The 27,627-nt window shown below is 39.2% G+C and overlaps 2 protein-coding genes across 2 annotated transcripts in view; one reads left to right on the top strand and one right to left on the bottom strand.

Annotated features, from left to right (window-relative positions):
- The window catches only part of DLGAP5 (DLG associated protein 5), a 42,547-nt gene extending 36,942 nt beyond the window's left edge, over positions 1-5,605 (top strand). Inside the window, exons 16-19 of the mRNA XM_049898171.1 lie at positions 989-1,049; positions 1,644-1,890; positions 3,067-3,116; positions 5,306-5,605. Of these exons, the coding sequence (XP_049754128.1) occupies positions 989-1,049; positions 1,644-1,890; positions 3,067-3,116; positions 5,306-5,446 (499 nt within the window). The 3' untranslated portion in view covers positions 5,447-5,605. The remainder of the gene's footprint in view (positions 1-988; positions 1,050-1,643; positions 1,891-3,066; positions 3,117-5,305) is intronic.
- Positions 5,606-8,872: 3,267 nt separating this feature from the next.
- LGALS3 (galectin 3) lies at positions 8,873-27,419 on the bottom strand. Its single transcript, XM_049898172.1, has 6 exons — positions 27,335-27,419; positions 20,601-20,622; positions 19,513-19,809; positions 17,617-17,705; positions 15,608-15,773; positions 8,873-9,126 (listed from the first exon to the last, which is right to left on the bottom strand). The coding sequence occupies exons 2-6, from the start codon at positions 20,616-20,618 to the stop codon at positions 8,971-8,973; spliced, it is 726 nt and encodes a 241-aa protein (XP_049754129.1). The 5' UTR covers positions 20,619-20,622; positions 27,335-27,419; the 3' UTR covers positions 8,873-8,970.
- Positions 27,420-27,627: the final 208 nt, after the last annotated feature.

Here is a 27,627-nt window from a genome sequence, read left to right as displayed (position 1 = left end):
AACACATCAAAATTATCTATATAGCCTCTGTTCATGGAAAATAATGTACTGAAAATATGATAAGAGATACTATAAAGTAAGTGGGAAGCAAAAGTATAGTCTAGAGCCCAGAGAGGCCTGTTAGACCTATTATAAATCTAGAGATGGGACCGAATTGAATACTCAACCATAGTACAAATGAGGCTGTCAAAAAAAAGTAAAGAATACCCTATTTTTAATAATTACCAAGGTATATTTAGCCACAAGGGGCTAAAATTTTTTAGGTGTTCTAGAAACTCATGGATTATAAAAAACCAATTTATTGTCATAAAGTACAAGTTGCTTTACTTTGTTCTTTAGTTTATTATCATGTACTTGCAAGATCCATAATTGGATTTGAGTGATAATATTAAAAGTACTCTGTAAAGAAATTTTAACCAAATTCCCAAAAGTAATCATGAAAGAGAACCATCTTACAAATAAACAACTTTGTGCAATGAAGGCAAAGCTGAAAATAAGCTAGAAAAATAGACTTAAAAAAAAAAAAACAAACTTGGATGAGGTTGAGACAGATATTTCCAGTAAAATGCAAGTTCAGAACCTCAGGATTAGAATATATTGTGCTGGAACCAGCAAATGATTGTAACCAAGCTCCAGTTAAAAAGTAATTGAGTTGTCGCTTATACCTCCCACAGAAGACAACTTCATTCTGACCTTTCCCCTAGTGTGTGACTTTGAATTTGGCCAAGAGTCAAAGTATTGCTGGTGGATCTATATTAGTCTGGCTAATCAGCGTGGTAACAGGCTTATGAGCTTCCCGTAGAAGAATGTATTTAGTTTTTGAGGCCATAGTCCAAAACCATTCTTTTTGGATCAGGTCTTATCTTGAACCAGATTCCACCTTTGACCCATTCCCTAAACTAATTGCATAAAGGATTGACTCAAAACACAAGTGAAAGATAGGAGTATGTTCAATATGTGAGTATAATGCTGTGTTTTTCTTGTTAAGGAACAGCATGGTAGAAGATGCCCAGTGTCCTGGATTACAGGATTTAACTGAAGTAAACCATGTAAGTCCTACTCCAGTGCAGTTGATAACCCTCTATGTTATCTATTTATATCATTATATATAGTAACTCCATAAACAACCCCCAGCATTTCCATCGGAGATCTAAATTAGTCATACAGGATGACAGTTCTTATTACGAAGGCCTTTGGCTTATTTAAAACCATAGCATCATCTTTTATTCTTTGCCTCTCATCAAGATGAATACGGATCCAGTGAACTAGAGCAGAGATAGACGAGCTATGGCCCCTATTTTTGTAAATAAAGTTTTATTGGAACACAGACATGCTTATTTGTTTACATATTGTCTCTGGCTGCTTTCAAGATACAGTGGCAGAGTTGAGTAGTGATGACAAAGATCCTATCGCTCAGAAAGCCTAAAATACTTATTATATATGACCTTTCTCAGAAAATGTTTGACAACCTCTGAACTGGAGTATAGATACTGACTGAGAAACTTTCTTTCAATCATACTATTTCTTTCACATTATTTGGACTAATTGTTCAGGAAACATGATAGGATTTACAGTATTCTTTAGCCTGCGTTCAGTTTGTTCCAATTTTGGTAATTAAATGTAATACTAATCTTTACTTCTAGGATGCAAATAAGATAAACTTTGAGATGGATTGTTCACCCAGTGAAAGAATGAATTTGCTCCTACTTGCTGGTGAAGTAGCAGATAATTCTAAAAAAATGGAAGGCATGTCGGATGTTGTGGAAGGAATGGAACTGAACTCTCCCATCATAGCACAAGATGTTTTGATGAGTAGCCCTGAAAAATATGTACCATCACAAAGTAACATTTCACAGGAGGAAGAAACTAAAATTTCTTTGTGTCAATCAGGTGAGGTCTTTGTAATATATTTAAATGCAGCTTTGTTTAATAAATGAATTTAAACTAAAGCATAAAAAAAAATAGATCATTCTAAATATTCAGAGTACCAGTTTTTAGGGATGAAGATTGAAGAATTTGGACACCCACGGTTAAATACCTTTAAGAATTAGTTTGTGTTTTAGCATTCCACACTCTGCCCTAATCCCCTTGAGGGAGGAATCCACACAGATACTAATCCAAGTGGGATGTAAGGAGCAGTTTACATTTGTCGTTGTTAGTTGCCGTCAAGTCGTTTCCCGCTCATGGCTACCCCATGTGTGCAGCTGAAACATCGCCAAGCCTGTCTTCCGAGGCTTTTCTGGGTGGGTTCAAACCTCCAATTTTTTGGTTAGTAGTTGAGCACTTAACTGTTTTGCACCACCCAGGAACCCATTTTACATTAGGCATAAGTATTTGGGATCCCTCACTGTTTGCCAAGACTCAGAATTAGAAAAATTCCCCAGAAGTTATTTAGCTTTTTTCAATATACACCCCCAAAATGCCCTGTTTTTCTTCCTTAGTGCCTATTCCTACTGTCTGTGTTGTGATTGTTCTGCAGTAGGAAACAGCTCTTGTGTTTTTGTGGACAGTTTCACCTGCTATTTTATCTGGTATTCTGTGGTGCTGGTCTCTGGGGCCTAAGGCAAAAGAAAACAGTATAACCTTGGCCAGACATTTAATGCCTGTGCTTCAATGGTGTTTTTCATCTAACCTTTTTTAGGTACCTAATATAAGTATGAGATTGGTTTACAGAATACTCTTTATACTGAGATTAAAGATAAGAATTAGTAAAAAAAATTTAACTGCATTTAGAAAATATATTATAGCATAAAAAAGAAAAAAAAATTGCCATCAAGTCTATTCTGACTCATAGCGACCCTATACAACAGAGTAGAACTGCCCCATAGGGTGTTGAAGGCTGTAAATCTTAAAGGAAGCTGATTGTCACATCTTTCTCTTGAGGAGCAGCTGGTGGCTTTAAACCGCTGATCTTTCAGTTAGTAGCCGAGCACTTAACCACTGTGCCACCAGAGCTCCTTTATATGTGGAAGCTTTCCATTGTTTAAGGCTATATCCATTTCTAGGAACCTTTAATTGTAAAAATATTCTTTAAAAAGTTAAAAACTATTTTTTATTGTTTTTCAGGACTATTTGATAATAAAATTCTCACTACTGAATGCCGTCTTCTTGATTCAGTAAGTTTCCAAATAAGTTTCTTTATTCTAGATTTCTTTTATAAAATGGCTACTACTCGCTTTTACATTTATGTGCAAAGTTTAAAATTTATATCATGTCATTATTTTGCTTGCTTTGAAATCTATTCTTTTTCTCAAGAGGCAAACATTTCCCATGTTTATGTACTCTAAAATATCCTGGTTTAGTATTAAATCCTGAAGATTCATTTCCATGTATGATTTATATATCAAATTTTTTATGACAAGTTGCTTGACTAAAATATCTAATGTGTGGCTTGGATTATGCTGGGTGTTTGTAAGTGATGCAAGAAAAATATATGGCAAGGTTTTTGCTCTTCTAAACCTACAATTGGGGAGATAATGTCTATCCCACCTGCAGTCACCACTGGTTATTTTAGTTTAATTCTTTTAGATTATTTATGTCCTGCCCTTTTATTTGGAAGCTTTCCCCAGCCTTAACTCTTGGTAGCCTTTACCTCTAAATCTAGTTCAAACATTAGCCTTCTTGCAAAGGCTTCCTGGTTCTCACCTCTCCCATGTTAATGTATATATATACACATGTGTAGTGCAGGCAGTGCACACATGTAATCTCTTATTAAAGAGTGTAATATGAATACATTATAATTTCAGGAATCTATTTCCCTTTTTAACTATAAATTCTTTATTAAGCAGAGCTGCCTGATTCAAATGCATGGATGCGGGCTGTATGACTGGCCTAAGTGAAACAGTCCTCACTTGCCTATTCAGTGTCTACAGCATTAGTGTTCAGCGTCACCCCCAGAGGTTTTTGTTTGGGTGATTTGGAATAGGACCCTAGCATTGTTTTTTTTCATCCAGAGATTCTAATATGCATCCAGGATTGACAGCTCTGGTCTAAAGCCTCACTTTACCATTTTCCAGGGGCCACTGCTAAAGTGGCTCAGAAGATGGCTTTGGTTTGCTAACTTTTGACCCCAGAATATAAGATTTTCATTAAGGCAAGTGTAGGTTCAAATAGCAACAATTTTTGTCAACTTCAGAAGCCCTGGCAAATGTGTGGCTTCCTTAAGCTACTAATTCTCTCAGCACCCCTGTATATCTTGGCTTTCATTAATATGTTTCCAAGCTGGCCTCTTTGTAATCAGGCTCCTGGGCTGCCCTGTGTCTCAGGAGCAGAATGAAGTAGGTTACTGTGACCTGCCTACTGTTCTTTCTTTGGTCTTAGCCTGCCTTAATTATAACCTGAGACCTAGAGGGCCAGGGACTTCAGTTTAAGGCCAGTTTATGTTACCTGATTTAATCCTGGTCCCAGATCTGTACTCTTAATGATCGGTTCTGGTAATATATAACATTATAAGTAACTCTGGAAATTAATTCATTATAATATTCTGGTTTTGATATATTAATAATATAATTAAAAGCACTTCACAGTTATATATTATCTCATTGATGAATCTTTGTTGTTGTTATTGTTGGTCACTGTTGAGTCAGCTCTGACTCATGGTGACCCCATGTGTGCAGAGTACAAGTATTCCATAGGGTTTTCAAGGCTGTGACCCTGTGGAAGCAATCTCCAGGCTTGTCTTCTGAGGTACCTCTGGGTGGATTCCAGCCACCAGCCTTCCAGCTAATAGTCCAGTGCTTAACCATTTGGGCCACTCTGGGACCTCATAAATCTTAGTACCCATATAATTTTGTCTCCCTGTGATTTCCTCCCCATGTCTATAAATATTTAGATATTTTTGATATATACCTTTATATAGGTCCACTTGTCAATTTTAGGCCCAAATTATTACTTGCCCAGTAGCATCATTTGAACCTGAAGTAGGGCTTGAGGGGGGAAAAAGAAAAGGACCCCAGCAGGATCACACTCTAGTAAAATGACTATTAAGTGCGTTATATGGATTACAGTTTGTGCAATCTGCATATGCTGCTTAAGTCCACTTACTTATTACTAATCATCTCTTTTTAAGCATGTGTTCCTAATATGCCTTTTCAATTAAAAAAAAAAACTGTATATTTAAAATTAGATCTCTTGCAAAGTAGAATAATCATGTTTTTAATGGCTCCATTAATAATTTGTTGTATTTTATTATTATGTAGAAAAAATTTTTATTTATGTTTTTAATGAATCCACTAGCAATTAGTAGTGCTAAAGACTTAATTGTTGAAACTCTTAGTGGTTACTTTAATGATTTCTCTTACTTTAGCCACGCTTAAATGGCAGTAATCCATTTGCTCAGATGGAGAGGAGACATCAAGATCATGCCAGACACATCTCCTTTGGTGGTAACCTGATTGCCTTTTCACCTCTAAGGCCCCTCAGTGGAGAACAACCAGAAGAATTTTGAATTTAAAAGTGAATGCAGATTTTTTCCTTCATATTATCAATGCTGTGATATAGTCTTAGAAATACTGAAAATTTGAGGACTATGGATTTGTGTTCACTTCTATTCCGCCCATTTATATATTGTTATGTAACGTTTTAATATTCCTGTTCATCAAAGTGTTTTAGATATGATACCATTTCTCAAGGGAAGTTGGGATATTCTGTACATTACTAACCACACAGGATATATAAACTTGAAGCTAAGTGTACTTACTTAGAACTAATGTAGCATTCTTCAGTTTAAGCAAAATGTAAAATTAAACTTTGGTAGAAATATTTGAATCCTTTTGTATTTTATTCTTAGTTTGAACACTTAAATCTGTTAATGGTGAACAACTTCGCACATTGCATTTTCCAGTGTATATTGAATTTCTTTAGTTGAGCTTTCCATATTTTGAAGTCAGTTTATATGCTGCCATTTCAAATGATTAGATTATTAGAGGTGGCTGCTAAATTCTTGCCTTTTTCTTTCTTTTTGCTTAATATACCTTCTTTTTTAGAGCAGTTTTACGTTTACAGGAATATTGCTTAGAAAGTAGAGTTCTCATGTAATCCCTTACCCTGCTCACAGTTTCTCTGATTAACATCTTGATATCAACCACTTAATGTGCTCGAAATATTTTCTCTTTCAAAACTCTTAGCTATAGGATTGTAGAAGACCCAGCCATCTCAACGACAGCACCAAAGAAGACTCAGAGTAGCTAAAGTTCATACCTAGACCTGGGTCCAGTTATTTGTCTGCAAATGAGTTGAGGGTTGGAGGCACTCACCAAGTAAGCAGCAACTTTGTGGACAGCCCCCATAATATTAGTGATTTTCCAACAAAAGAAAACACCTCTACTTTTCTTGTCAGGGGAAGATGTGTTAGGCTTGTGGGAAGGATGGTATTTATCATTAAGTCCACATGGGCTATGCAGAAGCTAAATGAGGTGCTGACTTAGAAGAATGTGCTCAGAAGGCCTAGTTTTACCAAAAGGTAAAAGTAGCTTTAACAGCCCATTAATAAATAATTTAAACAGACCATATTGAACAAAGAAAAACATATAAAAGCTAGGGTTTTCTAAGGGCCATGAACACCTAAAAGAGGCTGGTACAAAATAACCCAAGACTCACTATATATATAGCAATATGCAACATAATAATATTTGACCTCACAGATAAAGCAGATGAAAATCGGTGTCAGAAAACAGGTCTTTTTTTTTTTTTTTGGTAGCTTTAATAAGATATACTGTTGAAAGCTTTTAGCTAGTAAGTAATAGTAGACTCAAACTGGTTTAACAATGAGGAAATTGTTTCACAAATCCTCAGAGTGATTCCAGGCACTTTATAATTAACAGCTCAATGATGACATCAAGGTTCAACCTGTGTCCATAGTTCATTCTGCTATCCTCGGCACTGGCTTCTCCTTTAAGGCCGAGTGGTTGTGGGGCCATAGATGGCTGCTAGTGGCAATCAGAGCTATATCCTCCCCTTTGATCTAGTTGGGCCAACTAATGCCACATCCCACATCCTCCCAGATCAGTAAGTCAGCAGGGAAATTGCATGTATTGATTGGCTTAAGCTAATCAGGATTCCCTTTCGGATCTGGGATCATACCTGAATAAAAACATGACTGTCAGGAAAGGAGAAATGTATATTGGGTGGGCAACCGTCAATGTCCCCTACAACTAGATAAGGGTGTTCTTGGCCTTGGGCTATTGGACTCTAGGGTTATGCGGTACCAGGAAAATCTTGAGAGATAAAAGGAAAGAAAACTGCTTGGGTAGAACAAGAGCCCTTCCAAAATAGGAAGAAAAGGAATTTCCATTTATCGAAGACCTACTATTTGGTGGGCAAACACTAGAGCCCTGGTAGCACATGGTTAACAGCTCGGCTGCGAACCAAAAGGTTGGCAGTTCAAATCCACCAGCCACTCCTTGGAAGCCCTGTGGGGCAGTTCTACTCTGTCCTATAGAGTCGCTATGAGTTGGAATTGACTCGATGGCAATGGGGATTTTTTTGGTTTGCAAATGATATATCACTTAATAATCACAGATACCCTACAAGAGATGTACTATACTACCCATTTTATAGACAAAGGAACCAAGACTCGTAATATTTAAGTTGTTTTGTGCAAAGTCACATAGCTAGAAACTAGACTGTAAGCCAAGTTCTCTCTTGTCTCCAAAGCTTGTGTTTTTCCATTTGATTATACAAGTAGAACAGTTAAGAGACTAGAATGTTAGGGTAAGGAATTTACATATTTTTGAAACATGCTGTGATGTGCTGCCCAGATTCTTTAGGACTGAAGGACTTAATATATTCCCTCAGTTGCTGATATCCCATAACGAGTACTGCCTCAGACCAAGAGACCCACTTCACCCAAGGTTATACCTTGTTCCCCAGAGGAACAGTATTCAATGACTAATTTGAGGCCTGACTCCCTTACCCCATCTCAGGACAACTCTGAAGGGTCCTCCCATCTTCATCTCTGTAGGGGAGGCTGAGGCATTACTGCTCAGCTTCCCCCTCTGCCCAATCCTATACCTTCTCACCCCACAGGTGTTGATCACAAGAGCACTCCCTCATAAACCTCTTGCCTGCTAATCTCTTTGCTTCCTGGGAAACCCAATTTGTGACAAATACCATTTAAAGTATTTGAGAAGATGGTATAATAGAAACAATAACTTTTAAAAATAATATCTTGGTATTTTATAAAATGAAGTGGTGTGACCACATTCTAAGTTTTGAAATTTTGTTAAACTTTGGGCTTGTTTGTAATAAGGGCAGAAAGGTGGGATAAGAATTTTGACAACGAACAATTAAATGTTTGAAGCTGACTATGTATCTGAAAAAGAAACTACTTGGGTTTTATCTGTACTAATCTAGAGATTTCACAAAAACAAGGAGAACCTATGGGGAGATAGTCTCATATTAGTATCAAATACTGATTTGAAACCAGTGAACTGTAGTTTGGAGAGAGAAAATAGAATTAAAAAGCAGTCAAAAGAAATATACCAAAATGCTAACAAAGATTGTCTATTGGTCATGGGTCATCTATGGATAAACTTTTTTTTCTACTTTTCTTATTTTCTGACAATGTAACATTTCTTTAAATAAGAAAATGAGAGTGATTTCCTGGTAGCATCTCCTGGTTTTTATAAAACTCTAGAAGAGAGAAGATAATTTGGGGTAGTTTTACTCCTAACTCCTTCTTTCTTAAAAAATATTTTAGCAAGCATAGAAAAAATTGGGAGACCCTAATACAGTATTAATATTGCTACATAGTTCTTTCTTCCATTGAGTCCACTGTGCATAATCTAGAATAAATTCCTTGACTTAATGACATATAAAGACAGATAACTCAGAATAAGAATGTTAAATGATTTACAAGAAGGATACTGATGGATAAACTTAAAATTTTTACTCAGTGAACATGAAGCTCTTAGATGTATAAGGTTTACATTCAAATTTCATTTTTTTAAAAAAGTATCTGCCCCTTAAAGATTACATCATAGCATGTGAAGCACTGGTCAGGATTATGTCACCAGAAATTCCCAGTTTGTTGATCTCTCTGAGATTTCTCATCCGATGATTATACTGCAACAAGTGGGCATCATTGACTGCAACCTTGAAGTGGTCAGATTCAGCCAGTACTTGTATCTGCAAAGGCACATACATGGAACTTTTAGACATGCCTGTTCATTTCAAAGCTGGTCTGGTCTGAGCTCCAGATAGCCACCATTTCACCTTAATGATCATTTATGGAACTGAATCAAGCCTAGACAAAAGTACTTTACAAAAAAAGTAAACTTGAAACTAATCGAAGATTTAAACAAAAGAGATGAATTAGTGAAGTTATTAGGAGGCTTCACACAGGCAAAGCCATAAAGGAAAAGTTTTTTATGTCACTGAATTGTATGTATTAACTTGAATTGGTACATGTTTCGCTGTGTGTATTCTTAACAACAATAAATTTTTTAAAAATCCTTGTTTTTTTTTAATGTGCTTTAGATGAAGGTTTACAGAGCAAATTAGTTTCTCATTAAACAATTAATACACATATTGTTTTGTGACATTGGTTGCCAACCCCACGACATGTCAACACTCTCCTTCTCGACTTTGAGTTCCCCATTACCAGCTTTCTTGTCCCCTCCTGCCTTCTAGTCATTGCTCCTGGGCTGGTGTGCCCCTTTAGTCTCATTTTGTTTTATGGGCGTGTCTAATCTTCAGCTGAAGGGTGAACCTCGGTAGTGACTTCATTAGTGAGTTAAAAAGGTGTCCAGGAGCCATACTCTCGGGGTTTCTCCAGTCTCTGTCAGACCAGTAAGTCTGGGTTTTTTGTGTGTGTGAGTTAGAATTTTGTTCTACAGTTTTCTCCAGCTCTGTCTGGGACTCTATATTGTGGTCCCTGTCAGAACAGTCAGTGGTGGTAGCCGGGCACCATCTAGTTGTATTGGACTCAGTCTGGTGGAGGCTGTGGTAGTTGTGGTCCATTAGTTCTTTGGACTAATCTTTCCCTTGCGTCACTGGTTGTCGTCATTCTCCCTTGCTCCAGGCAGGGTGGGACCAGTGGAGTATTTTAGATGGCCGCTCAAGCTTTTAAGACCCCAGACGCTACTCACCAAAGTAGGATGTAGGTCATTTTCTTTATAAACTCTCTTATGCCAGTTGAGCTAGATGTTCCCGAGACCATGGTTCCCAACCCTCAGCCCAGCAATTCAGACCCTCAGGGAGTTTGGATGTGTCTATGGAGCTTCCTTGACCTTGCCTTGATCAAGTTGTACTGGCTTCCCTAGTATTATATACTGTCTTACCCTTCACCAAAGTTACCACTTATCGATTGTCTATTTAGTGTTTTTTTCTCCCCATCCAGATTGTTTTATTTTTGTTTGTAAACCTTTTCATGAGTTTTTATGATAGTGGTCTCATACAATATTTGTCCTTTTGTGACTGACATATTTCACTCACCATAATGCTCTCCAGATTCATCCATGTTGTGAGATGTTTCACAGATTCATCATCATTCTTTATCATCGCATAGTACTCCATTGTGTGTATGTACCATAGTTTACCCATTCATCTGTTGATGAGCACTTAGGTTTTTTCCATTTTTTTGCTATTGTGAATAATGCTGCAGTGAACAAGGATGGGCATATGTCTATTCGTGTGATGGCTCTTATTTCTCTAGGATATATTCCTAGGAGCAGGATTGCTTTTTCTAGCTTTTTAAGGAAGCACCATATCATTTTTCAAAATGGTTGTACCATTTTGCATTCCTACCAGCAGTGCACAAGAGTTCCAATCTCTCCACAGCCTCTCCAACATTTGTTTTCTGTTTTTTTTGATTCGTGCATGTAATGTCAGGGTGAGTTGGAATCTCATTGTGGTTCTGATTTGCATTTCTCTAATGTCTGTCTAGTGATCATGAACATTTCCTCATGTGTCTGTTAGCCACCTGAATGTCTTCTTTGGTGAAGTGTCTGTTCATATCCTTTGCCCATTTTTTAATTGGATTATTTATTTTTGTTGTAGAGGTGTTGGATTTTCCTATAGATTTTAGAGATTAGAACTTTGTCAGATTTATCACAGCCAAAATTTTTTTTCCCAGTCTGTAGGTTCTCTTTTTACTCTTTTGGTGAAATCTTTGATAAACGTAAGTGTTTAATTTTTAGAAGATCCCAGTTATCTAGCTTCGCTTCTGGTGTTTGTGTATTGTTATTTATGGTTTGTATCCTGTTTATGCCATGTATTAGGTCCTCTAGCATTGACCCTATGTTTTCTATCATCTTTATACTTCTTGGTTTTATATTTAGGTCTTTGATCCATTTTGAGTTAGTTTTTGTATATGGTGTGAGATATGGGTCTTGTTTCATTTTTTTGCAGATTGATGTCCAATTTTGCCTGTACTGTTTGTTAAAAAGATTGTCTTTTCCTCATTTGATGGACTTTGAGCCTTTGTCGAAGATCAGGAGACTGTAGGTGGATGGATTTACATCTGAGTTCTGAATTCTTTTCCTTTGGTCTATGTGTCTGTTGTACCAGTACCAGGCCATTTTGACTATTGTAGCTGTGTAGTAGGTTCTGAGGTCAGGTGGTACAAGTCTTCCTACTTTATTCTTCTTTTTCAATAGTGTTTTACTTATCTGGGGCCTCTCCCTTTCCATATAAAATTAATGATTAGTTTTTCCATCTCTTTAAAGAATGCTGTTGGTATTGGTATCGGGATTGCATTGTATTTGTTGATTGCTTTGGGTAGAATTGACATTTTCACAATGTTGAGTCTACATATCCATGAGCATAGTTATGTTTTTCCATTTATGTAGGTTTCTTGGTTTCTTGCAGCAGCGTTTTGTAGTTTTCTTTGTATAGGTCTTTTACATCCCTGGTTAGATTTATTCTTAAGCATTTTATTTTTTTAGGGTTATTATAAATGGTATTGTTTTCCTGGTTTCCTTTTTGTAGTTCTCTTTATTAGTGTATAGGAATCCAACTGATTTTTGTATGTTTATCTTATATCTTGCCACTCTGCTGAATCTTTCTATTAGTTCCAGTAGATTTCTCATAGAGTCTTTTGGGTTTTCTGTGTATACTATCATATCATCCACAAATAGGGACAGTTTTACTTCTTCCTTACCAATTTGGATGCCCTTTATTTCTTTTTCTTGCCTTATTGCTCTAACTTTCAGCACAATGTTAGGAATGGTGATAAAGGGCATCCTTGTCTCGTTCCTGTTCTCAAGGGGAATGTTTTCAGCCGCTCTCTGTTAAGAATGATGTTGGCTGTTGGTTTTGTATAGATGCCCTTTATTATGTTGAGGAATTTCCCTTCTATACCTATTTTATTGAGAATGTTTATCAGGGATAGGTGTTGGACTTGGTCGAATGCCTTTCTGCGTTGATTTGAGATGATCATGTGATTCTTTTATGTGGTAGATTATATTGATTGATTTTCTAATGCCAAACCATCTAATCCCACTTGGCCGTGGTGTATTATTTTTTTTATATGATGATGAATCCTATTGGCTAAAATTTTGTTAAGAATTTTTACATCTATATTCATGAGAGATATTGGCCTGTAATTTTTTCTTTTATTTTTTTTATGGTCTTTTTGCCTGGTTTTAGTATTAGGGTTATGCTGGCTTGGTAGAATGAATTCTGAAGTATCTCTTCCTTTTCTATGTTCTGAAGTAGTTTGAGTAGTACTGGTGTAAGCTCTTCTCTAAATGTTTAGTAGAATTCTCCAGTGAAGCCATCTGGGCCAGGGCTTTTTTTCGTTGGGAGTTTTTTTAATTACCTTTTCAATCTCTTCTCTTGCTATGGGTCTGTTCAGATTTTCAACTTCACTTTGTGTTAGTTTGGGTAGATAGTGTGTTTCTAGCGATTTGTCCTCTTGGCTTTCAAATTTGTGGAGTATAGTTCTTTATACTACTCTGTTATGATCCTTTTTATTTCAGTTGAGTCTGTTGTAATGTCCCCCATTTCATTTTTTATTTGGGTTACTTGCGTTCTTTCCTGTATTTCATTTGTCAGCTTGGCCAGTGGTTTGTCAATTTTGCTGATGTTTTCAAAGAGCCAACTTCTGGTTTTGTTGATTCTTTCTATTGTTCTTCTATTTCATTTATTTCTGCTCTGATCTTTATTTATTTCCTTTCTTCTGGTGGCTATGGGCTTCTTTTGCTGTTCTTTTTATTTGTTCGAGTTGTGTAGCTAATGTTTTGATTTTGACCCTTTTTTGATGTGTGCATCTATTTCTATAAATTGACTTATGAGCACTGCCTTTGCTATGTCCCAAAGGTTTTGGTATGATGTGTTTTCATTCTCGTTTGAGTCTAGGAATTTTTTTATTCTATCTTTCATCTCTTCTGTTACCTAATGGTTTTTTAATAGGGTGTTAATTCAGTTTCCATGTATTTGATTTTTTGTTTTCCTTGCTCTTCCTGTTATTAATTTCTACTCTTATCAGAGAAGATACTTTGTATTATCTCAGTATTTCGGATTTTGTTGAAGGTTGCTTCGTGGCCTAAGATGTGGCCTATTCTGGAAAACATTCCACATGGGTTTGAAAAGAATGTGTACTTTGCAGCTGTTGGGTGAGTGTTCTATATGTCTGTGAAGTCGAGCTGGCTGATTGTGGCCTTTAGATCTTCTGTATCTTTGCTGAGTTTCTTTCTAGATGTTCTGTCCTTTACTGAGAGTGATGTGTTGAAGTCTCCTACTATTATTGTGGAATTGTCAATTTCTCTTTTCAGTGGTATTAGAGTTTGTTTTATGTAATTTGGAGCCCTGTCATTGGGTGCATAGATATTTATTATGGTTATATCTTCATGGTGGATTTTCCCTTTAATCATTAATATAATGTCCTTCTTTGTCTTTTATGGTGGATTTTGTTTTAAAGTCTATTTTGTCTGGGATTAGTTTTGCCACTTCTGCTCTTTTTTGGTTGCTGTTTTTTGGATATATTTTTTTCCATCCTTTGATTTTTTATATATTTATGTCTTTGTTTCTGAGGTGTGTCTCTTGTAGACAGCATATTGATGGGTCTGTGTTTTATCCGTTCTGTCACTCTCTGTCTCTTTATGGGTATGTTTAAGCCATTTACATTCAGCGTGATTTTTGATAGGTGTAAGTTTATTGCTGTAATTTTGTAGCACTTTTGTGGTGATGATGTTTTCTTTGTTCCTCTTACTCTCTGTGATGAATTCTTTTTGCTTGTGGATTTTTTTTTCATAGGTTTTGTGTTTACTGAGACTTTATGCTTTTCTTCTTTATTTTGATGAGTAGGTTTGTTAACTTTCTTTGTGGTTACCTTGAAATTTACCCCTCTCTTCCTAAGTTTGAACCAGCCTTTACTACTTGATGTTGCCTTGACTTCCTCTCCGTTTGAAAGTTCTGTACCTACACTGTTTATTCCCTCTCTTGTTGTTCTGACATTGTCATTTACAGATTGACCTCGCTGGTTCCCTGTTGTAAATCTTTTCCCTTCATTTGATACTTAGGGTTCCAGGACTGATATTTGTATCTGTTTTGCTTAGTTTTTCAGGTCTTTGCTGCAGAGGGAAGGCATGGTGCTTCTGTCTATGGTGCCATGTTGGCTCTACCCCAAAACCTTAATTTTTTTATGGCCTAAAACACCTAAATGTAAAAATAAGAACACTAAGGTAGGAATTCCCCAATGGAGTGGCAAATGTTAAAATAATTAATAACCAGTTCTGGCAAGGGTAGGGAAAACATACTCTTCAAATAGATAGCCCTTGTATCATTTAGAAACAGTAATTTGGCAACATCTTATCTAAATTTTACTCTGTGTATACTCTTTGAATGAAATTACACTTCTCAGAAGCAAAGATTTATGTATAAGGATAGTTACTACAGTATTTTAGTAAAATAAATCTGGAAATAATCATCATTAACAGGGACTGAAATTATCACAAATCTAAACAATGAAATACTATTAAGTAACTATGATCTGATATGGAAAGATGGCCACCAAGTGAAGAATATGGTCCCAGCAGCCCTGCCCTTGTGAGCTTATAGTCCAGTTGTTTTATTGACCACTGTATTCAACCCTAGCCCAGTGCTGTTGACCCATTAGTATTTGTTGAAGCAGGAAACCTTATTTGTGCTTAAAAATGAAAAGTATGTTGGATGTCAGAAAGTACTGAAAAGATACCAAATTGTAACTTTTGTTAGGAGGGGAAGGAGTAAAGGATAGAGGACTTTTTACTTAATAAAAATTATAAATTATTCTCATAATAAAACAAGTATTAATTTTAGGATTAAAAAAATTGGTTATGATTGTTATGCCAATTACATTGCTTTGAGGAACTAAGTCAGTCCAACTATACCACAAAACTTCTTGCTTTTTTTAATTAAAGATGCATTTTTTCTTTTTCCCCCAAAAAGACTTAAATCCATAGGGGCTGGTAATGGCAATGATGGTGAGGGCTTAAATGGAGTTGGCAAGTATGCCACTTCTGGCCATGTTCCCAGCCTACTGAACCTGGTCCCCTGGGATAGGGAGGAGATATACTGGTTAGGTGCCGCAGGACAGGTGATAATTCATTTCAAGTGCATTGTGATTTTAGAGTGATTCCCCATGAGAAATAGACATTATCGATATATAATAGTAGCAATAACTTACTTTGAATGGTTTACCACTTTCAAATGGGAAAACATTCTGTCTTTCTTCTCTTCCCCAGACATTATCATGCTTTGTATTACAAACAATGACTCTCCTGTTGTTCTCATTGAAGCGTGGGTTAAAGTGGAAGGCAACATCATTCCCTCTCTTGAAATCTAAAGCAATTCTGTTTTAAACCAAAATTATTAAAATGATTAAAGTTGTACAATATTTGCATCAAATAAAGAACCTAATTTTCTAAAGAGTGAATCATTTTGTAATATACAGGAAAATTTTCTGAACAGAAAGCAAATAAACCAGAGAACAGATTCAAATTAGAAAGTATACCAGGCCATGTATTCTATATATTACCATATCTAAAGATAAGCAAGGCAATATGTGATGACTTTTCTTGCCTCTTTGTCTTTGTCACATTCTTCTCATTCAGCTATAATACTCTCTTTACTACCTCTGCTCATGAAAATCCTTCAAAGTTTCTTAGTAGAGGTTTAGAGTAATGTCGAGGGCACTTTATGCCTTACATTATAGATCATAATGCTTACCTCTTTTCTTCCCTGCCAGGTTCTTTTAACACCTGACGGTACAGCAGTTAAGGTACAGCAGTTAAGAGCTCGGCTGCTAACCAAAAGGTCAGCAATTCAAATCCACCAGCCACTCCTTAGAAACCCTATGGGGCAGCTCTACTCTGCCCTATAGGGTCAATATAAGTCAGGATCAACTTCACAGCAACAAGTTTGGTTTGTGGTTTTTTTTAAAGGCAAGTCAGTTATATACTTAAGAGTTAACAACCTGACTTCCTTATAGTTAACCAGAAACCTAGTTCTCATAAAACAGCAAGAAAGGTTAACATAGTTAATGTTCAGCATCCTGATACTAGGTTGTAAAGTCGTGACAATAAATGTTTTAAACATTCCGTGATGTTAAGTGGAATTAATGAAAGTGCTAGCTTAACTTTTTGATACTATTCCTTCTCCTTGAATGTTAATACAAACTTAAGTTCCCCTTTGATTGCTAAAGGACTAACCCTATCCCTGAGAGTACTAACAACAGAATTAGTGGGTGTTCTTGTTAAAGCAATGTCTGAACTCTAGATCTAACATTGTTAGTCTAACAATGATTTTCTAGGTATTCTGGCTGACCTGGTCATATTCAACCACAAATGTATCTCCCAATGATTAAATTCACACGGAAGGGACCAAGATAGTCAAATGGCAATAGGATTTGTATTTGACTAAATATCTAATAGCTCTTTTTTTCATTCACTCAGCTGTAATAGTCTCTTTACTACCTCTACTCATGAAAACCCTTCAAAGATTGTGAAGCCAGAGCTCACAGAAGTGAAAATGCTGTACCCTGAGCTGCCTCAAAAGCTTTTAAGAGGAAAAGTAACAATCCTAAAATACCAAGTTCTTTTGCAATAGGCATGTTACTATCCAAAGTGAGATGGCACTGCCACTGAAACCAGGCCGACACCTTAAGGATATGTGACCCTGCTGTCCTGCCCAATGTGAAGAGGGAAATGGCAACAGAGCTTGAGAGATTTGGGACCTGCCCAAATGCGGGGAGATTCTTATCAATATGAGTACAGGCTGGAAGAACAGTCAAGCTCCAAGATCAACTCAGAACTAGGTCCAATAGGATCTTTTTTGGTGTTGACCCTAATTTTCGTAGGCATCGAGATATAGAATGCGTGCTTTGTTCTTTTAGACATGGCCCAGAGGCAGTGGGATGGACAAACACTACATTACAAAGGCTCTACTTTTCCTTATTCTAAGGCTTTGACCACCAGGAAGATCAAGAGAATCTTCTGTTCTTCCTCTTTGCCCTCACAAAGTAGAACTCCAAGGGGGAACAAGTACTAATTTATGGGATAATCCCTTACTATGGTATAACCAAGATTCTAAATATGTAATTTTAAAAATCCTATTAAAAGTCAAAATATATTATTCTCCTTATTCAAAAACCAATTAATGAATGCATTAATTAGGCTTGTTAATTTTTCTCTTTACCTGTTTGCATTGGGCTTTACTGTGCCCAGAATTGTTATAAGCATGCGAGGCATGATTCCTCCTGGAAAGGGAAGGTCATAAGGCACAGGCTGGGAATACAAAAATATACGTGTCAGTAAAGAAAGAGTCATGTTTTCATGGGGAAAAAAAGAAAAGATGTTGCTAAAGTTCAATCACTATTAAAGTATACTGAAATTTAAGCCCATTGTCCAGACTCTCAGGCCACCTTGTCCAGGACCTGAAGACGTAAGACTCCCTCTGTGCACAAATAATAACTGAGAATAAAACCATCAGTTAATTGGTGGCAAAAGCAGAGCATATTCCCTTTCTGAGCACTATGGCTCATACAACCAGTGACTATACCAATCTAACTTATTTACTAAGCTTGTTTTTTGAAATGGCTTGAAATAGCCCTTGCAATCAAAGTACATTTTTGTGCCACTCTTAAGACCCTTGTCACATAATATGTTGCATTGTGGCTATTTCTAAACATGCAGTTGCCCCTTGGGTTATTCTCCCAAAGGCATGCATTGTGTCGTGTTCAGGATTCACACGGTGCTAGCACAGCGCTTTGTACACAGCAAGTGCCCAATCAATATCTTTGGAATAAACACTTTCTAGTTAATACACTGCCTAGTTCACTCCACAGATATTTTTGAACAGCTATGAGTCGAAATCGACTTGATGGCATTGGGTTTTGGGGGGGTTCTGTTTAAGGTACTGTTTATATCCCAAAGCTCTTTGGCCTCTCCGATTTGTTTTTTTTTTTTTTTCCCCCTATGAATTTCTTTTAGTCCCATAGGTTCAGCCATCACCCAAATTTTTTATCTCTAGCTGCATTCTTTCACCTTAACAGTCTTGTATCTCCTATCTGGATTTGCTGCCAGTGCCTCGAATCCAACAGATGAGAACTGGAATTGTCTCCCCTGCTCCGCCTCACCATCAGTTCCCCTTCCTAAGTTGTCAATTTAGGCTAATACTTTCTGATGCTCTAGTTGTCCAGCCTTGAAAAGTCAGAGTCATCTCTGACCCGTAAGACTAATCACTAGATCCTGGGGAGGGGGGGTGTTCTTCCTCGACAATCTCTCTCACATCTGCCTTTTCCTCTCCTCAGCCTCCATATCCCCCTCTGCCTGCAAGAGACTTACTCGTCCCTAGTGTTCGCCCAGCTCAATGCCACCCACTTTCCCCATACTTCCTCTGAGGTCTCCTCTAAGCTGACCAAACAAGGGATCAGATATTACCTTGTGCTGTTTTCTACATAGTCCTAAATGGTCTAATCCCATACTGTTATTTAACTCTTTCCTCATATTTGTATCCTATCTCCCAGCTAGACTATAATAAGCCTGGAAGGACAGGATCTGAGATGTGTCTGGATCCCCCACAGAGTTAAATTTTCCACTTAGAATTCACTTTGAATGAAAATGCAATTCAATCGTTCAATCACAAAAAATTTTCAAAACCAGATTACCTCCACATTTCCCCTCTATGGCGCTGGACACGTTATATAACTTCTCATGTGTAAAATGGAGATGATAAGAGTACCCTGAGGGTTGTTGTAGGGTTAAATGAGACAGTCCATGTAGAAGCATACACTGGCATGAGTTGACTACTCAGCATTAATTAAGAATAATAACCAAAACTTTCCCCTTACTGCTGTGATCTGAATTTACATTAAAGCAACCTTACAGAATTCTTCAAAAGATTCATTAGCCTCTTTATACTAACAGTATACATGCTAAATTCAATATGAACAATCATATTTCTCCTGGACCAACATACACTATGACTAGTCCCTGAAAAGTGATGGCTCCACTGTCCCAGACGATGAGTGCATTATTCATTAGCTTTGTCATGATCACAGTCAAGTATGTGGAATAACTAACTCCATCTCACCAGTGGTCCAGCCGAGCTGCCAAAGGGATTAGCAGCAGGGTAGGCTCCAGGAGCAGGTGGCTGTCCAGGAGGCGGGTAGGAACCGGGTCCGCTTGGGTAGGCTCCAGGAGCAGGTGGGCCAGGGTAGGCAGCCCCAGGAGGTCCCTGCCCAGGGTAGGCACCAGGAGGTCCCTGTCCAGGGTAGGCCCCAGGATAGGAGGCCCCTGGGTAACCCCCTGGCCCAGCAGGCTGGTTTCCCCATGAGCCAGGCCATCCTTGAGGGTTGGGGTTTCTAGGCCCAGACAAGGCATCATTAAGCTGGAAAGAAAGAAATAATTACAAGATGGAAAACATTCACAAAAACAATGCTTATGAAAACAGGAATATGTGATCTAAGAAGTACAGGGATATAGTGAAGATAAGAAATTCATATTGATAAATATTTGTCACCAATTAGTAGTTTTGATAGTTTAAGTTCCTAAAACTAAAACTAAACTGTGGTATTATATATACTCTGACTTCATTTTTGCCTACCATCATCTGAGATCACAAAGAGCTACATTTTTGTGATTTGCTGAAATCAGGAGCTAGTCATCCTTTATCTAAAAGCCCTGGTGGCATTGTGGTTAAGAGCTTGGGTGCTAACCAAAAGATCCGTAGATTGAATCCTCCAGGCGCTCCTTGGAAACCCTGTGGGGCAGTTCTCTCCCATCCTATAGGGCCGCTATGAGTCAGAATTGACTCACTGGCAATGGGTAAACATATACTTTCTAATGAACATGAGACAAACAATCACAAAAATCAGGCTGCTTGACTATACCGCACTTCCTTTTGCCTAGAGTATTTCTCTGCTCCAGTCAGTGGAATCCACTCCTAAACTTTTCCCATAACTGTTTATGAGTCACAAGCGTCTTTCTGCCTGGCTTTCTTCCCAAATCTATTGTTGGGAAAACAAGACTGCAGCTCACAAGCCCTTCTAAGACAGGCAAAGCCAGAGGAAGCCACATGGTTTGAGAGAGTAAAAGCAGGAAAGTCTGGTGGTTAAAAACAAAACCCTCAACCTCCGTGAAATGCATACTTGGGTAAGAAAACATCCATAAAGCACTTACCGAAAAACTGTCTGCCATTTTCCTGAAAGGCAAAGTTTTTAAAAAGATAGGTTACCATGTGATCCTAAAAGATGTCACCAATTCCCATTAAATTTAAGAAGATAGTTCATCACGCTGTTCTGGTCAGTCTACAGGTATTCTATGCACAAACCATTCATTCCCAAAATATGCATAAGTCAGTAGTGTTGAACCATAAAAATGCTTTCATCGAGGGTGGGATGTTCCCCAGCTAAATGACTAAACCCCATTTAACTCATAACTTTAGTTGAACTCTAATCACACTAGCCTGTGTTCTGAATTCTGGAAGTAAGAGACCATATGATGCAGGAGGGGGAAGAACAAAGAAAATGTTCTCCCCCTTTCCTAGGTAAAAAAAAAATGTAGTCATGGTTTATCCTTGGTCCTCCTTCACCTTCCTGCTCTCTCCCACCCCCATCCTTACATTGAGTTCAGTGTTTGTATCACCTGCCTCCCTTTTCATTCCCTCTACAGCCCTATGCCCTTTTCTGGGTTTTAGGACGAAAACAGTGTTGGTGATTCCTACTAAGATATGAAACAAAGACCACCAGACATAGTCGCTGACCGATGATTTAGTTCTTTTGCACACATTTGTGCCTGCTCTGGGCTCCAGCCTGGGTGTGAACACGAACAAGATCTGTATGGTCAAAGGGTTTGCAGCTACCACATCAAGATGCAAAATGAAAAGCAATGGATGCAGTGTGCCATGGGAATTCAAAACAGGAAAGGTTACTTCTAAGGGGGAAGGAAATACTTTCATGGAAATGTCATTTCAGCTACGCCTTGAAGGAGAGATGAGATTTGGAGGTGGAGCAATGAAGAAAAAGGCAAGCCAAGATGCTTGATACTTTTTTTAAAAAAAAATATGCTTGGTATTCCAAATGAAATCTCTGACAATATTTAACAAAGTAAGGTGAAAAAGTCAGGCAATGTGAAGGAAAACACTTTTGGGTAGGATAACACCAAGGTGGGTTTTGCCTTGTCCAGAGATGCCTCAAGGGGTAGCCCTGAGACATCATTCCTGCTTTCTCCTGTTTCTTCCCATTGCCCAAGGCTCCAAAGCACAAGATGTTTTACACCTGCTTCAGGCTTTTGCAGTGAGGGCTGGGAGGCAGCTTTGATCTCCTGAGGCTGGGGTGAGATCTTTCTAAACTCTACATTGCCTTTGCTATGGCCAAAAGTACCTGTAACTTGAAATAGTCAGAATTCCTTTCTCCTTGATCTGCCCACTCCTGACATTTACTCAATTGTTTTAAGAAATAACATTGCCTTCAATGGATCCAATGAATGATGTGGTGTCTACTTGATAGGTCCAAAAAATATAAAATACTAAATTTTTCTATAAAAACTCAAACAGGCAGAGCACCTGCTAGGACACACACCAGAAATATTTTACTATCCACTATTATTTTTATCACAGTTAAATATTACCTTTGACTAATTTTTTTTTTTTGCATATATCGTTAATCTGGCGTTCTCAAACATATTTTGAAGCAGTTAGGTTATTATCACGTCCGTCTCACAAAAACCTGTTGCAGTCAATTCCGACTGATAGCATCCCTGAAGGAGAGAGTAGGACTACCCCACAGGGTTTCCAAGGCTGTAATCTTTATGGGAGCAGACTGCCACATCTTTCTCCTGAGGAGAAGCTGGTAAGTTCGAACCACTGACCTTTGGGTTATCAGCTGAGCACTTAACCACTGTGCCACTAGGGCCCCATGCATCTTACAAGGTGGGACAATGCTGACAGTTTTACAAGGAAATCACAGAGCCTGACTCTCCCAGAGCCAACTACAAATTCCATTCACAGTATTTCTCACAGTGCTTGAACTCTTACAGCAAAAGTTAAGGGCTTCTACACTTGTGCCTCCTTCTCCCAAAACGCTGCCACTCCCTAGAAGGCTGTGTTGCCACTACAGGGGGAACTCCAGAGAAGAGTTGGCACAGAAAAGAAGGGGAATGTCTTAGGTAAAGAAAAGAAAGCTTTTTTCATTTTGGGTGCTAGTAGGAAACAATTTTGAACTTCAAGATGCGCAGAGAACTTCATTCCTTGGACGGCACAAAGTCTTCCACCCTTGAGTAACACAAAAAAGACCCAGCAATAACTTTATAAGTGTTTTTACCTCATTTAAATGTCTTCATTGCATTAGGGCTCTTTCATTTTGGACTGGACAGTTTGTTGTGCAGGGCTGTTCTGCGCATTGTAGGATATTTGGCAGTAGCACCCACCAACGAGTTGTGACAACCCAAATGTCTCCAGACAGTGCCAAATGTCCCTGTGGGACAAAACTACGCCTGGTTGAGAACTAGTGGTCTGGGCTGATTAGCATGTATATCTTTAGATAAATGTACACACACAGTTGAGTAAATAACAAAAACCAAAAAAACCAAACCCACTGCTGTCAAGTTGATTCTGATTCATAGCAACCCTATAGGACAGAGTAGAACTGCCCCATTGAGTTTCCAAGGAGCGCCTGGGGGATTCGAACTGCCAACCTCACAGTTAGCAGCCGTAGTACTTAACCACAATGCCACCAGGGTACCCAAATAACAAAAAGGTAGTTTCAATTGTTAAAACTAGCTAAATTTGTGTCATTGTCCTCGTAAAGGCCCATAAGTGCAATGGACTTATGACCAAAATTCCAGTCAAACTAATAGTGTTTAAGGGCCAATTACAATCAGAAACTCACATAAAGAGGAGACTTCCAAATTTAACTTATGTTTGCAAAGCCTTTGCTCAAACATCTTCAGTTTGTTTTTCAACTCAGCCAAATACAATTTGAGCAACAAAGCAGATTTCACTTTATTTCCACTGTGTTTCACATACGCCTTGGATGACAGTTTGGATTGTGTTGTGACACATTAGACAAGCCCATTAGAATAATAACACCCTGCGTTTGTGTAGTACTTTTCCGTTTACAAAGCACTTTCACATAGCTTACCTATTCTGATAACAATCTTATGAGACTGACGGGAAAATTAATACAGTATTCCCAGTTTAAAATTGAGGAAGCTGAGGCTCAGAGAGCTCACCTGTTGGCCCAAAGTCATACTGTCATTGGCAGGCCAAGGACCAGGACCCAAGCCTCCTGACCCCTGGTTCTGGCTCCTTCTATACAAATATAACACCTCACGCTTTGAGATTTGAAAGCACAGTCTTTTGAAAGTGTTAATTATTTCATTTAGAAATTAATTCTATGGCTTATTCATCCAGAACTACCTAACATGGTGAAATTGTAAACAAATTAAAAAACAAGATTATGTTTTTGTCAGAAAACTAACTGGCTGACTCATTCAGTGATGTTGAATATCAGGATGCCATTTGGCACAGTCACTTTGCTAATTATAACCACATTTTAACCAATAAAGTGTACTTTTCCAAAAATTGAGTACACACTGTTTTTGATTATGTCAACCTCCAAACTTCAGATCCTTTTTTGAGAGGGTTATACCAATACTCTTTTGAAGTCAACGTGGGCAACCTCAGAACTTCTATTTTTTAAAGTAGATACCTATTTGAATAAATACCTTCCTTACTTGCCTAGAAAATTTCTCCCTTTCCTCTTCTTTTTTTTTTTTTTTAACTTTATGAGTGGTTTATAGAAAGAGAGACAATCAAATGTAAAAAAAAAAAAAAAGTTCCCACCCCACGGATATATGAATTCCATCCTGGCATTCCCAGAATCAGGGAATTTTAAAGAATCAGAAAAGAAACAATGAAAGACAAGCAAAAAGAGAGAGAGATACTATTTAGGTCTCCACATTTGGGAAAACTACACATTATAGCTCCGTGTAGCTTTAGAACGAGGAATTTAAACACGAGTCAGAATGTAGACCATTTTAATCGGCTGTTAATTAGTAGCTTTTCCCTTTAATAACTAGTAGCTACCCACTGCATTATGCTATTCTAGGCCCACCTAGCAATTAATCCAGTTATGTCTGGGTTCCCAGGAACACTTGTGAAGCTTCTGCTCAGTTTTAGAGCAGACCTTTACACAAGCTGTAGTGGAAGATCATAAACATATTTCCTCAGAATCCCAGGGCACTGCACCACCCTACTCCCTAAAGAACACAGGAGAGGCAGTCTACTTCCTGCTCTTGCAGAAACTCAGAGTGGGGCTTGAGGAAAGTCTATTTTCCAAAGCTGAATTCCATGATGCTGAGTTGGGATAAAGGAGACCAGTCCTCTCCTTGGATTTTGTCCTCATCATAGTTTCTCAGCATCAAGGGAGGTAAAGTTACTTTGTGCTTCCCAGTTACTGATTTTTTCCCCTATGGAAAAGCTGAACAGCAATCAAGACAGAACATATGATACTTAGTCAACAGCAAACTGTAAGTATACAGCAAGCACTGTTCTGGCAGTCTCTTCAGTTACCCAGTTGGAGTTTTATAAGAAGAACCAGTTTAGGCAACAGACACAAAGAGCTACACAGCTGCCCTCTGCAGAAGCTGTGTCCCAAGCCATCTCAGGAAAGAAAGGCTATGTTTTAGATCAGTCACCAAGAGGCTCAGATACATAAATTTACAAGCCTCTTGATACTAGGGTCAACACAAGATTGTCAAGTTATACTGTATAAATACACTTCTCTGTAGCAGTTAAGATTCAGAGTCTGGCTAATAAGGGTTCTAGGTTAAGAGTTCAGGCTACTAACCAAAAGGTCAGCAGTTCAAATCCACCAGCTGCTCTTTGGAAACCCTATGGGGCAGTTCTACTCTGTCCTATAGGGTCTCTATGAGTCGGAATCGACTCGACGACAATGGGTTTGGATTTGGCTTTTAAGTAAACCTAAATTATAGGTAAGACCAACATGAGTCACTTGACCTCGCTAGCAATAGATCAAAAGTTTTTAAGAAGCACCTATGCGTATGTGGGAACCCTGGTGGCGTAGTGGTTAAGTGCTACGGCTGCTAACCAAGAGGTCGGCAGTTCAAATCCTCCAGGCGCTCCTTAGAAACTCTACGGGGCAGTTCTACTCTGTCCTATAGGGTCGCTATGAGTCGGAATCGACTCGACGGCAGTGGGTGTGTTAGGTGTATGTGTGGCACAGCAAGCTACCCCTCAACAAACAGATTCATCTATTCTGCTTGAAAATGACTAGCTTTAGGGGTCAATCAGTCAGGCCAAACTTCCCTCTTCTGCTACTTACGTAACTTAGTGAGGCAACCTTCTAACACTTCTGAGCTATAAACATGCAAGGACCACCATCAAACTTCCCTCCAGGGTATGGAATAAATGCTGGATGTAAATGTAAACTCTAAACTCTAAATTTAGGAAGCAGCTCCAACCCCCCCCCCCCCCAAAGAACACAAATGAGGCCCAACCATCAAAGAAATCAAAGACCCCACTCTAAGGAATCAAAATTGATGTCTGAAAAGAACACAGTTTTTGTGGGAAATTAAATTATTAGTAAGCTATAACTTTCATGGGAACAAACCATTTCCTAATACAGAGAGATAAACTTTATAATCTTGAGGCAAACAAATCAGAATATTGGAAGTTGGTGAAGATTTTCTCTGATGCTCTGTGGCTAATTTTTATCTCTATCATTTTCTAAAAATTAAGTGACTCTGCCTTCCATTTCTTTCCCAGAATTCTAGAAACAGACCAGATCACTGAGGCCCAACTGTCCTCATTGTCCAGCAATCCAACTTCCAAGAGTCACTTTACAAATATTCCACAGTATCTGGAATAGGAATCTTTAAAGGGCTGGGCTGAAGCCTAAGACACAGCCTCAATCTATGTGTGCCTGACTCCCCGGCATTTAATTCCTACTCCCAGAGCGGAAGCATTTTAGTGTGAGCAACTGATAATTCAGAATAAACCCTCAAACCTATTTTAAAAGTCCCCTAGCTAGGGCTCTGCGCACTCAGACCAACATGTTGCCACACCCCACATATCCTCAGCACAGATCTGAATTCTTACAGCCCAAATTAACCCTTCTGGGTAGGAATGAGTCACTTGATTTGCAAAAGTTTAGGGCTCCCGGACTTTGCCAAACTGGACACATGCGCTCTCAGGCCTTGGGACAGCAGCGTTTTCTGTGGGGTCAGCATTCTGACAGCAAGCTGCAGCCCCTGCCTCCACGTTGCTGGACCCGTTAAAAGAACTCATTTCGCGCCCACAGCAAGATCTGCAGATGAAAGTTCGGCAGACACACAGAAGTAGCCCGGGGCAGGCAAGTCATGAGTCCCAAGAGTCGCCTTATAGAGTCCTCGGGGTGCCGGGAAAAGGGGACCTGGCTCCTAATGCCAAGCTAGCGAGGGTTGCTTGGTTTGATAACCCCTCGCAGTTCGACCTAGCCGATTGACCTGTGTCTTATCAAGCACTAGGATTTACTCCACGTCCATAAAGCAATGCTGGCAGAGGCAGCGGAGGGAGGGCAGGGTGGTTAAATCCTCCGAGGCGCCACAGAGAGTGCTCCGTGCCGCCCGCCGGACGTCCGCAGACACACCTGCCCGCTGCGTAGTGGATCTTTGTAAGTCGTTGCTAACTTTCCCCGAGTCTCAGACCCTGGAAAATCTAAGGTCATGGACCCCTCCCCAAAGGCGGTGCCCACCGGACCGCACAGGCTGGCAGAGCAAGGTGCGTCCCGCCGTCCGTGCCCAGGCCGCCGCGGTCGCCCAGGCTTGGGCCGAGCGCTCCAGAGAGGGGCCGCGCCCCTTCCCGGCCCGAGCCGGCCTGACAGGCACCCGCACCCCGCGCCCCCTCCGCTCACCCCGCCTCGGAGTCCGCTGGCTGCCTCGCTCGCTCCCGGGGCTCCTGGCCGGGCTGCGGCTCCACGCCTCAAATAGGCCGGCCCTGCCCCGCCTCGCCCGGGGCGGGGCGCCGGCCCTGCGCGCCCTGCCTCTCCCTGGGCACCAGGCTGGGCGAGGCCCGAACCCCTTCCGGGACCCGGGCGGCCGCCCCGCCGGTGCAAAAGACTCAGTCCTGTGAGGGAGTGGGGGCCGGCCAGTGGGACCCTGAAGGGCGGCGTCCCCTCGTCCCCCGCCCCAGCAGTCCCGAGATGTG

Source organism: Elephas maximus, chromosome 10 (genome assembly GCF_024166365.1).
Source record: "Elephas maximus indicus isolate mEleMax1 chromosome 10, mEleMax1 primary haplotype, whole genome shotgun sequence".
Taxonomy (NCBI): Eukaryota; Metazoa; Chordata; class Mammalia; order Proboscidea; family Elephantidae; genus Elephas; species Elephas maximus.
The sequence above is the reverse complement of the archived record's forward strand: the minus strand, read 5'-3'. Positions and strand labels throughout refer to the sequence as shown.